General features: G+C 35.4%; 1 protein-coding gene across 1 annotated transcript; it reads right to left on the reverse strand.

The window, feature by feature from the left end:
• Nucleotides 1-10922: 10922 nt before the first annotated feature.
• Nucleotides 10923-15773, reverse strand: LOC137713549 (carboxyl-terminal-processing peptidase 3, chloroplastic-like). Its single transcript, XM_068452860.1, has 12 exons — nt 15418-15773; nt 14657-14738; nt 14291-14421; nt 13995-14081; nt 13615-13693; nt 13133-13221; nt 12966-13001; nt 12709-12828; nt 12454-12540; nt 12197-12346; nt 11765-11872; nt 10923-11436 (listed from the first exon to the last, which is right to left on the reverse strand). The coding sequence occupies exons 1-12, from the start codon at nt 15739-15741 to the stop codon at nt 11185-11187; spliced, it is 1545 nt and encodes a 514-aa protein (XP_068308961.1). The 5' UTR covers nt 15742-15773; the 3' UTR covers nt 10923-11184.
• Between the last annotated feature and the right edge of the window lie 1723 nt (nt 15774-17496).

The following is a 17496-nucleotide window of genomic DNA, read 5'->3' on the forward strand; positions in this document are numbered from 1 at the left end:
AAAGAAATTGATGAATCTGGTGCATCCCAATCAGTCCACGCAATGGAATTTTCTCTAATTTCAAGACTATCAAATCATTCTTAGAGAAAAAGTGAGAGGAAAAGACACGGAAATAAGCATCATTCAGCTTGTAAATAAGAAAGTTCCTTATTTTCTCTCCTCGTGAGAGCCTTACTCAACGTTTCATGAGAGTCTTTCTCACTGCTTGTGTGAGCTTTCAAATTCCGTCAACTAGTTTAGCCGCCAACCCTCGCCTAGGCAAGGGTCGGTGGCAATCCTTTTTCTTTCTCGTTTTCATTTCCTTTTGTCTTTGTCTGCCTACTTTTCCCCATTTTTCCAGCCCAATTTTCTTCGTTTCTCAAATCTCCTTGCATTTGATTTAACCACTCCTAAGATTGGAAAGTCCCAGTTCTCATCCCTTAGTTCCACAACTATCCCAATCTGCAACCACCCATTTCCGTAGTGTTTCGCGATTTTATTGAAGGGTGTGTAGAGCTCCGACTCGGATTTCCACACTACCACCTTCGTTGTGTTTGCCGTTCTCGGCTCCGTTGCGTGTGGGATGTAATTTTTCACTGGCTTCCTTTGTTTTGCGGTTTCGATCTTTGTTGTGGTTGCTTATGGATGTTGAAGTTTGCTTATTTTTTTATTTTGCAGCTTGGAGTGGCTTGATCTCCGGCATCTTCTGGAGGTGTTGGCCGGTGCTGGGTTAGAGGTTGCTCGGTTCGAGGTGCTCCGACGGTGGCTGGGATAGTAGGCTGCTAGGTTTTTGTTTTGTGTTTTGTTGTTTTGGGATCAAATTTTGGGTTGGCCTTTCTTTGCTGTGTGGGAGGTTCATCGTTATGCTTTGTGCTTCACTTGTATTTGGACATCTTTTGTATAAATTTGTTCTATTGGTAATAAAATTTAACTTTGACCAAAAAATAAAAAAAATAAAAAAAAAAGAGAGAAAGAAACAGTGAGAGGAAGAAGTTCAAATCAGCTTTGAATCTTCCTTCTTTTTTTTTATTTTTTTTATTTTTTATTTCACATATGCATTTTATAATCCATGTCAGCATAGTGGATGCCTTTTGAACGAAATTAACAGAATTAAGGAAATGTGAAGTGAATTTTGAGTTTCATGGAATAAATGACAACTTTTGAGTTTCAGGGGCAAAGTGAGATCAAAATTGAGTTCTAGGGAAAAGTGAGATCAAAATAAAGGGAAGTTGATCGAAGAAACAAAATTATGGTAAAATGGAGTGAACTTTGAGTTTCAAGAATTAAAGTGATGACTTTTAATTTACAGTGAGTAAAATGAGATCAAAATTGAATTTCAGATAAGATAGCTAAAAATAAGTCTACGCCATTTTTTTTATATATACAATCTTGAGTAAAAGCACAATTACAATCCTGCACGGGGGTGATTTCTAACCATATTTCTCATATAAGTATATGGTCAATCATTTTGAAACATTTAATATAATCTTTCATTTCTTTGATAAAATATTTTATAAAAGTTAATTAGTTAATATTCTCTTAAAAATAAAAAGAAAACACCTGTGATATCATATCATGTGCAGCGTTGTATCAACCACCAAGGAACTTTACACGCCACCCTACAGAACACCTGAGCTGTTTAATAGCCGTTGCCATCCATTTGAACGTTGTCAGACTTCTCATTGCGGGGTCTACACGCCGCTCGATCTTCCTGTATATAAAGAAACATCCAGTCCTTCCATTCTCACAAAGTCACAACACAAAGACTCAAAAGCTTCTCCAAAACTCCAGCAATTAGTTTAGCAGCAGCTCCCAGTCCGAGCTCAAGTCACCAATGGCGCAAGTTAGCTCCCCCAGGGCCTTCTTCTTCGTGCAGATGCTGGTATTAGCAGTCTTGGCTGCGACGGTCTCGGCTCAGGAGAGCGCGCCGGCGCCGGCACCGATGGACGCTGGAGCGGCGTACTCTTCGCCAGTTAATGGAGTTGTTATTGGAGCATCACTTTTGGTCTCCGTTTTCGCATTTTTCAAGCACTAGAATTTATTTGTTGCAAGCTAGAGGGATGCCAAACTTGGGGTTTTATTGGTTTGGGGAAATTTTCTGTTTCATGGAATTTTTTATTTGATTATTCGTTTAGGCGGATAACGATGTGTACGTGGGTTTCCTTTGAGGGATTAAATTTGTTGGATCTTTGATTCATCACATTTTATAAAAAAAAGATACTGATTTTTCCCGAAACCAGAACTTCTCCCTAATTTTAGTTTCATGGAATTAAGTGCTATAAGAGGAGCTTGAAGGCATTCCAAAATTCTCATTCTACACTCCTCACAAGTGTATTTTTCTTTCCTAATATAGAAAGTTTGGAGTGTAGAATGAGATTTTTAGAGTGCTAATAACAATTCCCAATGCAAAAGTCACACACACGCAAAAAAATTGAAATTGAAATATTATGTTTCGTTATTATAATTGGCGTCTCCTAATAAACACTGAAAAATTTTGTAACCAAAAAGCTAATTAAGGCTGAAGTCACTTAGTACTAATTCATGTCCCTCCACTTGTAAATAAAAAGTCTTAGGTTTAATTCTTACCATAGGCGAATCTGAACCACTTTATTACTAGTCTATTGTGATGCTAAACCTAACCCCTCCTCTTAGTGTAAATGATATTGTTTGTTCAAAAAAAAAAAAAAAGACTGAAAAGTTTATTATGTAGGATAGTAACACCACATGCTATTTAGAAGTGTGTTTTGATTAATAACACTGGCAAATGCACATACAATGTGTGAGAAGATTGTTTCCTTTTTTTCCTTTCTATTGGATTGAGGGGAAAATGAAAACGAGAGAACATTTTTTTTTCTTTTTATACAAATTTGAGAAATGGTATTTTTAATATTTAAATGGGAAATTACTATTTTAACTTTATTATTTAAAAGGTAAATTACATATTGCCCCTCAGGTTTTCTAAAAATTTCAAATTTATACATATTTCAATTTTTTCAATTTCATACAACGGCTCACGGTTTCATACCAATTGTACTTGAGATATTTCTTTCAACTTTGTTTTAACTAAGGGCGCACAAATTTGGACTCCAAGTTAGCAAAATCTTGACTCCGTGCTTGCCACATCATCATTTAACAATCAATTTGACAGATTGATTTTGTATGAAATTGGTACAAAATCGTAAGGAGGCAAAATATAATTTATTCTTGTTTAAATGTTGTTTTCTATAAATAAGGGTAAAAAAGTACAAGTGAGGATATATATTGAGAAAACGGTTAACAAACTCTATTCTCTTAATCATAGCATACGTGAGTGAACTTGAATTAGAACCGCTATAAGTGTACATGGTGTTTTTCATCCCAAAAGAATTTGTAAATGCAGTCAAGTTGAGTTGAGAGAGTTAGGTCCGTTAGGATTTGATGACGCATATAGAGGCACCACGTGGAAATGTTGTCATCACTTTCTATATTTATGGGTCTAAAATTATAAAGTTAGGTCATCCAGTTACTACTTCTAAAGCATTGAGCAGAAACAATTAACTCAACCAAAATTTGATAAACTTATAAGCAAACTCTCTTCAAAGAGAAAAGAAAATTGAACATGAATAAGAACACAAGAATTCATGAGTTATTAAGCATAGGATATAAATGATTATAATAGTGTATATTTACTTTGTTTGATATGATACTTTTTTTATTAACGATATGTTGTCTATTTGATTTGTGTTCAAGATATGTTTTCAAAGAGAAGCAAATTCATGATTACATAACTAGAAAAATGATACGACCAGTCACTTATGTGGGCATACATTAGTTTTTTCCCGTAAATACGAGCCCCATACTAAAACTCATACATGTACAAAAGGGAATCAGTTACAAACGATCATATTTCTCATAGAAGTATGATAGTATTTTTACCACCTGCAAAAGTATGGATAAAAACACTTAAAAATACTTACAAGAGAACAAGGTAGTTATAGTATAAATGGATCAAGCAAGGTTGTTTCCACACGGATTGATTGAATAATTTTTATTTAAACTAATCCTTGGCTAATTATTTAGAACAAAGTTTCGAAAAGGTTGATTTTGAAATTTAAAATAACTAAAACGAATTTAAAATAAAAATAATTAAATAATTGACAAAGTAAAGAAAGCAAAAGACAAAGTTTTTGGAAAACAATTTAAACACTAGAGTTCTGCCATCACTACTAACAATCCTATGTAATTTTACCAATTACTTATGAATTTCCACATACATGTTTTGAAGGTTAGATTTTCCTAATACATATTTTCCTAGTGATGTTCAAGCGAAAATGTATATCTAACATGCAACTCGTCTATGATGTTCAGATCAAATATAAACATGTAAGACTCATTAAGCTTTGTGAAAACCCTTTGAAAAACCATGCAACCCTTAAGAGCGTGATGTTCACCTTAAGTGAACTTACAATTACTAATCACAAGAAGCCATCCTCAATCTCAAGGTGATGTTCCAACAGAAATTGCATCAAATTACTTGTCTAAAAACCCTAATGGTCGCGAATCTCTAAGACAATTAGATAGTTTAATCGCGATGATTAATAATTCAAAACATGCATGCATCCATTCATAAGCAAATTAATAAAATCACATATTCATGCTAAGGCTCGTGGCTTCGCCCTAGCAAAATGACTAGTTACGAACAATCATAATAAAACCAAAGAAAATATATTAACTAGAAGGAGAAATTAGGTTCTCATCCTTCCTTTTGCTACTCCTTTGATTAAAACCTTATTCATTTTCATTTTTTGATCAAGGTCCTTGGTATTAATAACATCATTAATTATTTCAATAATAAAATATTTTTTATTTCTAAATAGATTCATTTAATGTTAAAAATGTTACAATTAGTATATTTATATTTATGGCTAAATTTTTTATCGTATATTTTTATTTTTAGTTTGTACCCATTTTTAATTTGTTCCAATTTTCTTTTCAGTTTTAATTTGTACCCATATATTACTTTCCTTTTGTGCCCATATTTTATAAAGCTTTATTTGTACTTGTACCCATATTTTTTTATTTATTTGTACCCATTTTTAATTTTGCTAAATGTACCCATGCTAATTATATGTACCATTCATGTAATTTTTTTCAAATTTTTAATCTTAAAATGTACTCATTCTTAAATATACTAATTTGTTATAGGTAAAATGTACCATTTTTTTTTATATAAAATCTATTCAATTTTTTTCTAATCCATTTTTAAACTTATATGGGTACATTTTTTTTTTTTTTGATTTGAGAATGTATCCATGTTAAGTTTAATCGAAGAAATTTACTAATATTATTAAGCCTAATATATATATATATATATATTTTGGTGATTTTGAAGAATGTACCCATGTTTTGGTACAATAATTTTTTGGTTAATTTTGATGAATGTACCCATGTTTACACACACACACACACACACACAATAATATATTTATATTTTAATATTTTTAATCCCACAAATTATGATTTTTTATTTAAAATCTCATTAATATAAACAACTATAAATTTCAAATTTTAATTTAAAAAAATATAGTAACGTACATATAAATAAATTATCACATTAATTTCAGGGACTTGGATCAAAAATTGAAAGCCAACAAGGTTTTAGTCAAAGTATTTTCATAGTTAGGGACCATATCCAAAGTCTCCCTACCTAGAAAAATGATTGAAAACACCTTGTAGGTAAAAAGTTTGAAGTTCTCCAAAATAATGAGTCTCCTCCCAATGTTGCATCTCCCACCCTAATGGCTAAAAAGCCTTATTTATACTACTCCAAATTAAAACCCTCATAGAAAAGGTTTTCTAAAATTAGGAAATAAAATAATAAAAGGATAAATAGGAATTACATTTCTATTATGACTAGGAAATCTGCTTAGCACAGAAATAGCCACGTTTCTGGACCTCTAGTACTCCAAAACAGGTCCAAAATGACTCGAATTAAAGATTAGAACCTCCTCTTCAAGTTCCAAGAAGAACCCAAGTCCAAAATCCATCATCTTCTAGCCAAAAAGTCACAAATAAGCTCTACAACCCAATCTGTCAGCACTGCACGCTGGACATAAATTAATTAGCAACAATCAGATGCTTCGGAATAAAATTATGAAATTTTGATACAACCTTCTTAACAGATTCACGAACCCGCTCCAATTGGAATCACTAAAAAATTTCACCATTTGAGTACTTTATGTGTCACATCCCGACCCGGGACGGATCACTTCCCGGGCTCGCTCCACCACCGTAGCATGATATTGTCCGCTTTGGGCTTACCATTCCCTCACGGTTTTGTTTTTGGGAACTCACAAGTAACTTCCCAGTGGGTCACCCATCATGGGATTGCTCAAGCCCCCTTCTCGCTTAACTTCGAAGTTCCTACAAAACCCGAAGCCAGTGAGCTCCCAAAAGGCCTCGTGCTAGGTAGAGATGTGAATATACATTTAAGGATCACTCCCCTGGGCGATGTGGGATGTTACAATCCACCCCCCTTAGGGGCCCGACGTCCTCGTCGGCACACCACGACCAGGGTTAGGCTCTGATACCAAATTGTCACATCCCCGCCCGGGGGGAACCACTTCCCGGGCCCGCTCCACCACCGTAGCACGATATTGTCCGCTTTGGGCATCGACTACGCCCTCACGGTTTTGTTTCTGGGAACTCACACGAGAACTTCCCGATGGGTCACCCATCCTGGGAATGCTCTCGTGCGCTACTCGCTTAACTTCGGAGTTCCTACGAAACCCGAAGCCAGTGAGCTCCCAAAAGGCTTCGCGCTAGGTAGGGATGGGAATATACATATAAGGATCATTCCCTTGGGCGATGTGGGATGTCACAATCCACCCTCCTTAGGGGCCCGACGTCCTCGTCAGCACACACGCGACCAGGGTTAGGCTCTGATACCAAATTGTCACATCCCGGGCCCGCTCCACCACCGTAGCACGATATTGTCCGCTTTGGGCTTACCATTCCCTCACGGTTTTGTTTTTGGGAACTCACGAGCAACTTCCTAGTGGGTCACCCATCATGGGATTGCTCAAGCCCCCTTCTCGCTTAACTTCGGAGTTCCTATAGAACCCGAAGCCAGTAAGCTCTCAAAAGGCCTCGTGCTAGGTAGAGATGTGAATATACATTTAAGGATCACTCCCCTGGGCGATGTGGGATGTTACATTATGCTCATAACAATTTCGCATGTCCTACATTAAAAATACATAACAAAGCATCAAAATTTCATCAAAATAATAACCAAAATATACCAAGAATAGGGAATAATATATAGTATAAAATTGACCCATCAAAGTTGTCGACCAACATTCCAAATATTTCATGCAACTTAATAGTTAATATTCTTTAAAAGAAAAACGTGTGAAAACCATATATATACTTCGCCGTACACAGACGAACTCTTGTGCACCACACAAACAATCAATCGACTGTCGTTGTGGGAGGTATAACTACAGAGCACCTGAGTCCACACTTCGCTCGATCTTCCTATATAAAGAAACATCCACTTCTCCATATGTTCTTACAACTCACAACACAAACACTCACCTCCCCACTCCATCTATCACTTTAGCAGCAGCTCAGAGTTCTAGTCTAAGTATCACCAATGGCGCAAGTTAGCATCTTCAGGGCCTTCTTCTTCGTGCAGATGCTGGTGTTGGTCGTCTTGGCTGCCACGGTCTTCGCTCAGGAAACTGCGCCAGCACCCGCGCCCATGGATGGAGCGGCTTACTCTTTGCCAGTAAACGGCGCCGTTGTTGGAGCGTCACTTATGGTCTCATTATTTGCCTTGTTGAAGCACTACGTGAATTAATTTCATTGTGACTAATAAGTGAGACGAGACGCCTGAAGAGTGTAATAACAAATGCAGCATTATATAATGTTCTCTAATTGTTTTGTTTTGTTTTTGTTTTTGTTTTTTTGTTTTCATATTGGAATAATGGATTTCTATTGTTTAATCCTTGAAGAAGAATTCATGATTTCTATAGTATAAGAAAATATTGGATCTTTGATTCATTACATTGTAATGAACAAAAAATGTTACTGATTACTTATTCCGGAAAAAAACATGTCATACATTTTTGCTCCCATATCTCTTATTAACGCTCGTATGGATTGTACATGTTATTGTTGGAAAATAAATTAGTTAGTAATTTGGTTTATTAGTAGGTTTAGGTATATTTTGGTATTTCATATCTTAGGGTTTTCTTATAGCTAGGTAAAGGATTTAGATTTCTTGACTATTAAGATTAGGATTAGTTCTCTATAAATATGATTTATTGTAATTCGATTACGAACAATTATGTCAAGATGTAGTACCTTTAATTTGTTGACGTCTTGGCAATATATAGCATATATTCATTCGTCTATTTTCCATCCTCTAATTTTCAACAGTTATCAATGTTTTAGTTTAACTATGGTAAAAAATGAAGTACTTATCGATCTCTGTTGAAAGATCATCTTGGATATCCAAAAAAAAAAAATATATATCAACTTGGAGATGAAACATACAACTTTCAATGCGAAAGGGCAGTTGCATACACCTTCTATGTATACGAGGGGAAAACACAATTAACCATTAAAATTAGTACTGAAATATCAAAATAAAAAGAGGTCCCATTCCCAATTGAAAAACACTAAGACAATTGCGTCGATAATTTTATCAAATATCTAGTGTTCCAGACTGTCATACGACGCCCTCTAATATCAAATAATTTTATCAAATATCTTAGAGGGAGCATCGAGCAGGCCCTTAGAGGAAACCAATTATTCATTTCAAGTTTCAACTGATCGAATTTATCTACACTAAACGGAGGGGAGTAAGTTAAGCCTCATAATGAGTTAGCGATAATGTGGTTCAAATTTACATTTGGTAAAAATCGAACTTAAATACCTCTCACTTATAAGTAAAGATAACTACCGATAGACCATAATATTATGTGGCCAACCAATCGAATTTTAATTTGGATGAATAATTCATTATTCAAATCTTGAACATGCCGTTAGAAAGAACGAAATTGATATTATATGGGGCTCCCCAATGTCCAACTTAACTAAGAAAGAACCAAATCATGATGACGCTGCCAATAATGTGAGGCAAATAATCAAACCGAATTATTGGCCTCCCACATGAGGTTTGGTAATTGCTAATTGGTATGGTCCTCCACAGCTGATTTGAATCTTATCCAGATTCAAATTGTGGAAATTCTGAAGATCTTTACATTCTAGTTATTCTTCGTATATCGATAAAAATTATTTGAATTTTTTTATTTAAAATTAAACATAAATAATACTAAACAAAAATTAATCGCATAATGTATGATAGATGATTAAGATGTGAGGATTCCTAGGATCCTCAAGAAGAGAATCCTAAGAAAATCGTCATCCCTCGCAACCAATCGACCCATGAACAGTCCAAACTAATAGTGTGAACCAATCACAAGAAGCACCAGCCACAAAGTCTTGAGGTGTTCGAGTAAAAGTGGCTAACGCAACTCCAACCTGTCAAGGTAGCGTCGCCTCACACCTACACTGACACCTCTCATTTTCTTCTTTTTGGCCAGCTACTGTAGAAATTTGTGTTTAGCACAACTCAATAATTTTATTGATTTGTTAACGATATAGACAAGAGTTTTTCTGGTACAATAAAGAATCCTCCAATCTGGGAATACAATAGTAACAAAAAACGTCTAGATTCCGTTTGGATGTTAGACGTTAGGCGGCTGATCATCGTCTCGATTAATGCACATGCATTTGAAAATTAAGAAATGACGTCTAGACCTACTGATGCACCTGCCTAGACCGCCTAGGCACCCGTCTAGCCTATCCAGACTCGCCTAAGCATCTGCCAAGGTTGTAACTCACTTAAAAGAAAATAAATAACTTTCATCTGCATTTTATTTTTTCAATAAATTGTAAGAAACTTGTTGAATACTTAAATAAACACACATTATATGCTTGTTCCCCATGTTTTCATTATGTTTCAATACTTCATAATATATATGTTATTCTATTTTGTAGTTTTTGATGAAATTACATATATTTTAAGTATAAATAGACACTTATTTACATGAAATATAGTATATTTACTTAAATCTGCCCTAGACCCCTAGCCTGCCGTCCGACTAACATCTAGTGTCCTTTAGAACCTTGTACAAAATTAATTACAAAAAAACTTCCAAACTAAGAATACACTTTCTAATACTCCCCTTAAGTTGAAGAGTGAATGTCAATAACTCTTAATTTGCACGCCTAACATAACCGAGAACTTCTTCTTACCCTAAGGTTTAATTAAAATGTTTGCTAATTGTTGCGAACACATTACCATATCTCACTCACTTTACCACTTGTAATATTTTTTTTGTCTGTTTTTACTCCGTTTTGTCAACCAAGTTGAAAGAAACATTAATTTCATTGACAAGGCATGGTCCCTTTAGAATTTTCAACCCGTTTTCACATTTAGGGTATCTAAAATTGCAAAAATACTCTGGCATGAAAATCAAAAAACAAAAACCCCTGCCTAAATTACTACAAATTTTATTCTTGACAACTCTAAATGGCTTAGTTTCTTGATTTCAATTTCTTTAACCTATTCATATTCATTATTGAAATGATCAAAGAGCTCATGCCACTTCAGTAAACTAACGTTTTTCTCAACTCAATGACAGACTGAGTAAAATGGGACACAAACGAAGAGCGCATGGATTAATGTGATACATAATGAAGTGTTAATTAGGAGTAAGGCAAAAATTTGTGTAGAGTACAATTGGCATGTCTAAAAAAAGCTAAAAATAAGTCCTTCACTAGCCACATAGTATTACTGTGAATAGGTATTTCTCTTTACCGTTAAATAGATCTTAAATTTAACTTTCATGTATGGTGAGTTTGATATCAATCTAGTGTAGTTGCTCATTACGTAGCTTAACATAAATTCTTTCCCTTTAGTATTAATATATCATTGTATCTTAAAAAACATAAAACAAAGAAGGAATTACACACAAATTACGCATCTGAAATTTTGGATCAGTACACTATAACCTATTTAACCTTGTACTTCTTACTTGCACACGATGTGGAAGGGCAAGTATAAGCAGACCCTGTTCTATTTCATATTCTTTTTCACATCTGTACCTTCAATTCCTATGCTATACAAATTTAAATTACTGCATGATCCTGTCTTCAAGAAGCAGTGCCTTTGGATTCCTGAATGTCCAATTCATGTTCGGCTACCAAGACACATGAATCTGCTTCTAAAGATGATGAGACTGAGCTCTTCTCCTTCGACATCGATTCCTTGGGAGAATTGAGCGTTTCAGTTGTGCATTGAACATCAGGAGCAATGCCAACCTGGTCTATGTCATGAAGTGCCGGCGATAAATATTTAGCCACCGTGACAAATAAAGCTGATCCATCATGTAGCTCTGTGACACTCTGTAGGAAGGAGCATTAGGGAAACAAGCAACATCATAGCCACTAATTTGAGACTTGATCAAGATGTAGAATAGTAAAACAATGACAGGTTTTTTTACCATGATAAATTTAGAGTAAGTGCAGCAGTGGTCATTGTAGGTGAGATAACATATTACTGTTAATTCACTGAATTAAAAAACAAGAGCTATGGTGCTTGCAGAGAAGAAAAGCATCGTAGCTCAGCTACCTAGGAAGTTTGTAACTTGGAAATGGGTAATGTGCACCTTAGCTTGAGTTGTTGATGTAATTAGCTACATTAAATTTTTCGTGCTTCAGAAGAACTGGCTACCTGGATTTTTCCTTTTCCGAAGGTTCTGTGCCCCACAAGAGTGGCTCGGCGATTGTCATGTAGTGCCCCTGCCAGAATCTCACTTGCACTCGCGCTGCCCTCATTAACCTGTTTCGAATAGTAGAAGATTCGGAAGCCATTGTGAATATGAAGATAAAGAAGAAACAACTATTCGTGTGACAAATTTTGACATTTTGCATATATATCAATTTTCAAGAGAGAGAACGTATTATTTGCAATTGTAAACAAAAAACTTTGTATCTAGCAAAATTGAGAAAACAAAGGCTTTGGCATAATGTTACACAGACTGCAAAGTTTTGAAGAAATAATTTTCTGCATACTTTTCGGATGAAAAGCTCATAAGAACATGTCAACAGGTGTTCATATGGCTTCCTACTAGAATGAAATTTACATATAAAGTTCAAAACTTACAAGCACAACAAGTGGATCATGTGTTATAGCATGCCCATTGACCATGTTGATGGGTAAAAGATTGCCTTCCCGATCAATTGTATTCACGAGAGTTTCATCCCCGTCTAGCCAAATTTGTGCAACATCAAGTCCTGCTTTTACCAGTCCCCCCTGAAGAATTTAGTTGGAAAAGAGAAACACACTGAGTAACCACCAAAAGGTTCGGAAAATGAGCTAGTAGAAAGCTCTTTTTAGGTAAATGAGGATGAAAAGGTTACCGGATTGTTCCGTAAATCCAGTATGTATGAGTGTACACCCTGACTCTTCATTTCATTAATAGCATTTTCCATATCAGCTGCAGCAGTCTGTCAAATAGAATGAAAGGCTGTAAAACCATATAATATGTGATAAAAGCAACAATTGATAACCAATTATATGACCATGATTCCATGCGCGGAACCAATTATTTTACTTCTTTAAAGGTGGATTGTTATTTTCTGCATTGCTAAGAGAAAAGTGATAGTAAGAATTACCTGAGAGAAGGCTAACAACTTCACATAACCCATTTTTGTTAAACGTCCATCTGGGGTTTTATGTGGGATAGTAGCAGTTGAAATCGGGGAAAGCTTAATGTACTCACGAGGTAGTTTCACCTTCAATCAGATGGGTCATTTTTCAGATGGGTTTACCAAAAACCATTGTTAATCAAGTACATGCGCTTGCTTGACACCGACACAAAAAAACCAAATGTATTACACAATGAAACCCAATACAATAGGTGGTCTATTACCTCTTTTATACTAGAATCGCCTCCGAAATCATTGCCCTGGGAAACAGAATGTGAAATTAGTTATCTAAAGCAATTTGCAATTGCTGGCCATACTCTACAGGATAAGTCAATACATCACAAATACTAATTTCTGCTGCAACTTGAAAACAAAGAGAGTTGATTATTACTCTGTGAACTTTTACTGTAACTGTTGTTCCAACTTGACCTCTAAGTTTCTGTATGGCTGCTTCAGTGTCAATACCATCCACCTTCTCTCCTGAAGTTATAAGGATCGTATTTGAGATAATGAAATGTGAGCTAAAACGTAAACAGAAAAACAGTACAAAGTTGAAATTTTGGAATACATTCTCTTGATTAAGGAACATCCTGCATTGAAAAACTAGTTAAGTATTTTTAATTTTATAGTCCAAAGAAGAATTTGGTAAATTTGAAGGAGCAGAACAATTCAGTGGCGAGTTCCATACATCAATTTTACAAATCAAGAACGTGATTTCACTTGAGCAGGCTTGCTCCATAAAGAATTTAATATATTTTGATTGTTTGAATCCGCAGATTGTATGCAATGCATGGTACAATTCGACTACCAAATACGATGTTTTTATTTCCAGCGTCACAAAATAAATATCAAATGTTTGGAAGTTTGATGTACCATTAATTTCAACCAACTCATCTCCTTGATGTAAACCAGCGCGAGCAGCTGGGCCACCCTCTACACAAGACAAAACAACCTGCAATGTCCAATAAAAATCATCTACCAGATGAACAGCTTAATAAAGGTATTGTAAAGTCAATACTATGAGAATAAACAAATACGCTTCGAAAAATACATGATAAAACTTGAAATAGGTTTTTGTAAATTTTTTTAGAACAATGTATAGTTTGTCGAACTATGAGTGAACTCGTAAACATCATTGGTTCGTTTAATCGCTTGAGTATTCCATATATCCCAGGAACTGCATGTATCAGTTTTCCATATGTTTGCTTGCTAAAAAATTTGAATTGAAAAGCATAATTTGGCCTCTTACTAACCAAATGGCCTGTTCTTGGTTCAGTATTTATGAAAAGGCCAACTCCTTGTAGATTTCCATTGCTTCCAATACGAAAACTTTGATATTCCTGTGAGTGAAAATCGTAATTAGCTGATAGCTATAACTATTTTTTATGCAAGTTAGACATATACAGTTAAACATAGTCATATTAGCTATATGTGATCATATCACGATTAAACTGAATTGTTCAAAGAATTCTGTACAGCAATTGCCAGCTTAACCAAAGTGAGAGTGAAATAGCAGAGAGATGGAATGCATCCACGTAAAAAAGCAGACCTTGGGACTGATGATCCTCGTAAAGGGATCGCCAAGAGTAGATAGCATTCCACTGATTTTCATATATGCTGCATCAGCAGACTTAAGGGGAAACATTTCTGTCATCGTTTGCTGAAACTTTTGATCCCAATCTACAGAAAAAGAATTCACATCTTCAAGGCTAGAAAACCCCAAAATGGGAGGAAAAAACAAGTTGAAGTTCCAAATACTATAGCAGTTTCATTTCTTGAAAATAACCGAAGTGCTAAAAAATTAGAACTTGAACATTCGAATCAGTGGAATATAAATAATCCTTAAGTTCAACCATTGGTGTGCATAGTGCGTTAATCCTGGGTTAGATAAAAGCAGGATAAAAGACAGCAATACCTTGATGATTAAATGTCGGGTCTACGAATGTTTCCCTAATCAAACCCCAAGTCTCCACAAGAGTTCTTTGTACTGAATTCACCTGACAAACAAAAACTTTATCGACTTAGTCGTTGGCATCAAATTTGTGATCCAAGTACAGTCAAATTATGACTTAAGAACAACCGATCAATAACTGTATTATGTTCTGTGGCAAAAAGTAGTAACACACAGTAACAAATTGATGAGTGAAAGAAATCTAACTAAATTAGGAAAACCTGGTTATCAATCAAATAAATATTAAGTAATGTAAAAAACCAATAATCTGATTTAGCATGAAAACCTTGTCAAGATTTTTGAAACACAGGTTAGAAGCCCACCACTAACCACACTGATATCATCCCCCAATTTGAATCTTACTACCTGGCAAGTGCGAGGTTTTTATCACAAAAAACATCGGTACTATTAAGAGTGATTCAGTACAAATGGAAATTTAATATGTCAATTCTCAGATGTCAGATTCTTGTATTCTTAGAAAAAATATGTTTAACTGGTATTGAATAAAGAAATCATCTTTTTTCTTGTCCATTTTTCTTAATCTGCATACTTAATTATTCATGAATTTGGTTTTCGGTTTTTTTACTCTTGCCTTTTTAAACATGCATATCATCTAGGTTATCTATACATACATAATTAAACTCACAAGTTGACTAGTACTGGTGAGTGGTCAGAAATAACAGAACTCATCAAACACTGAATCAAATGGAAACAAAATCTATCACCTCAGTAGTGCGTGACACCGGAAAAGCCAACGTCAGAGACTCCGCCATCGCCGGATAATCGCAACAAACAACAGCATAATTTGCAGCAGCGGCAGCGGCAAATGCAAGCAACCCTTTTCTAATTGCCCTCACCAACTCCTGACTGGAAAACTTAGCTTCCGAGTTTGCATTGCCAACAGACACCCTCCATTTCTTGGTCACCTGGCGATCCGAGCACGAAAACCGATGAGAACGCAGTGACAGCGAAATGGGTTTTGGGAATCTTGGTGAAATTGGTGGGAAAGTTGCTGGTTTGAGATCCAAGTTTCGGCAGAGAGGCTCCATTTTTTTTTCTATTTTTTTGTTTTAGTTTTTTGAGGGACATATACAGAGGAAGAGGGCTGAATACTGTTGACCGTTATATTTTGTTGGGATTCTGATGGGGTCCATATGAATCTTTATTTTGTGTGGCTTGAGATATATACAGCAGGGTTCGCTACACGTGTAAATGGTAGGAGGACAAGGAGTTACGTCAAGTTTTTTCCTTTCTTTCCGGTGAAAATGGAGTTCCTGGAATTTTCTCTTTGGCGGTGGTAAGGGTATGTGGTAACGATGGTGACCACTTATGGTTGAGTTTTTTTTTATTTTATATAATTTTGTTTTTAAATTCTCACTCATATAAATTTTGAAAACTATTTACATAAAATTAAACTTGGGAAATTGAAGTCCCAAAAAGTTTTTTTTCTTAAACAGAAAGTCTAAATTTCTATGTTCATGAATCCAAACAAAAAAAATTGATGCATGTCAATTTACGAATTCTGACTTTTGTCTAAATTCTAAATTTATTCCCTTCATTCAAAGCATATGCCTTTATAATTTGGTGAATTGCATGTAGCATTTACGAACCAATGACAATCATGTAGAAAGACACTTGTACATAAAATCATATAATTTGCACAACGTTGCACTCATGTAAACTGTTCTCTTGTTTTTTAATAATTGTTAAAGAGCAATGTTATTCTTACCATAATTTTATACTGTAACGCCCTGCCCCTAAAATTTACTTTTTCGGGAAATAATTTCGGTGATAGGCCAAATTAAACTCTTATTGATTTAATTACCATTAATCACAATTCTTTATCTAATTTCCTTAATTCCTCACAAAACTATAACCATCTTTTAAAACCTCTAAAACATAGTATTAAATTATCAATTTTATCCTCAATTTCTTCTATTAAAACCATTCTCAACAAAAGATTAATTTTCAATTATTTAAGGTTGCATCTAACTCTATTAGACTGCCTACATACCCTTGAGCGGGATCAAGCCTTTCGTAGTTCACAATTCAATTTCAAACCAATTCCGAAAATATTCAATTTATCCAAAATATCCAACCATTCGTGTTAATACTCGAAACACGTCAATTCGATACCAAAAAGCATAGTTGTAATAATGAAATTTGCATAAAACGCAATGTCGACTCACCGCCTCAACTAGCCAAAAAATTTCACTATTTCTAAAAAATCTCAAATTTTATAGAAATGTAGAACAAGTTAAGGGGAATAACTTTTATACCTGGGCTGAAGTCCAATTTGGCCGGAAAACACCTGAAATTAGCCACGAACCGTCGGAACCCTAGAATTTGGGTGGCCTTGATCCGCCACCTCCGGCGCTCCGCCGCCCCAAACAATGCTTGGGCTTTGTTTTTGGGCTCAAGGAGAGTCCAATGGTGGTAATTGAATAAAATCGTTTCAGATTTGGTGGATCTCGACCAAGGGTTTTCGCGGCACCCACGATTGTCGTCGGGGTATTTTAGGTGGAAAGGGAAGAGGGAGGGGCTAGATGATGATTGAGAGTGGTGGATTGGTCCAAATTGTCGGAAAAAATGGCGGAAAGCGACGGGAAATCGCCGAAATAACGGGTCGGGTCGCAGGATTTGGGTAAGGGATCCATGATCCCATGTCTCTCCCTTCCCCTCCTTTCCTCCCTTTCCCATTGGTCCACCCCTCCCTCCTTTTCTCTCCCGCAACGTTCTCTTCCTCACAGCCACACATGTGGCATCATCCCATTGCTCCAGATTTTTTGTTGCCTTCCAAATTA

Source organism: Pyrus communis, chromosome 13 (genome assembly GCF_963583255.1).
Source record: "Pyrus communis chromosome 13, drPyrComm1.1, whole genome shotgun sequence".
Classification (NCBI taxonomy): Eukaryota; Viridiplantae; Streptophyta; class Magnoliopsida; order Rosales; family Rosaceae; genus Pyrus; species Pyrus communis.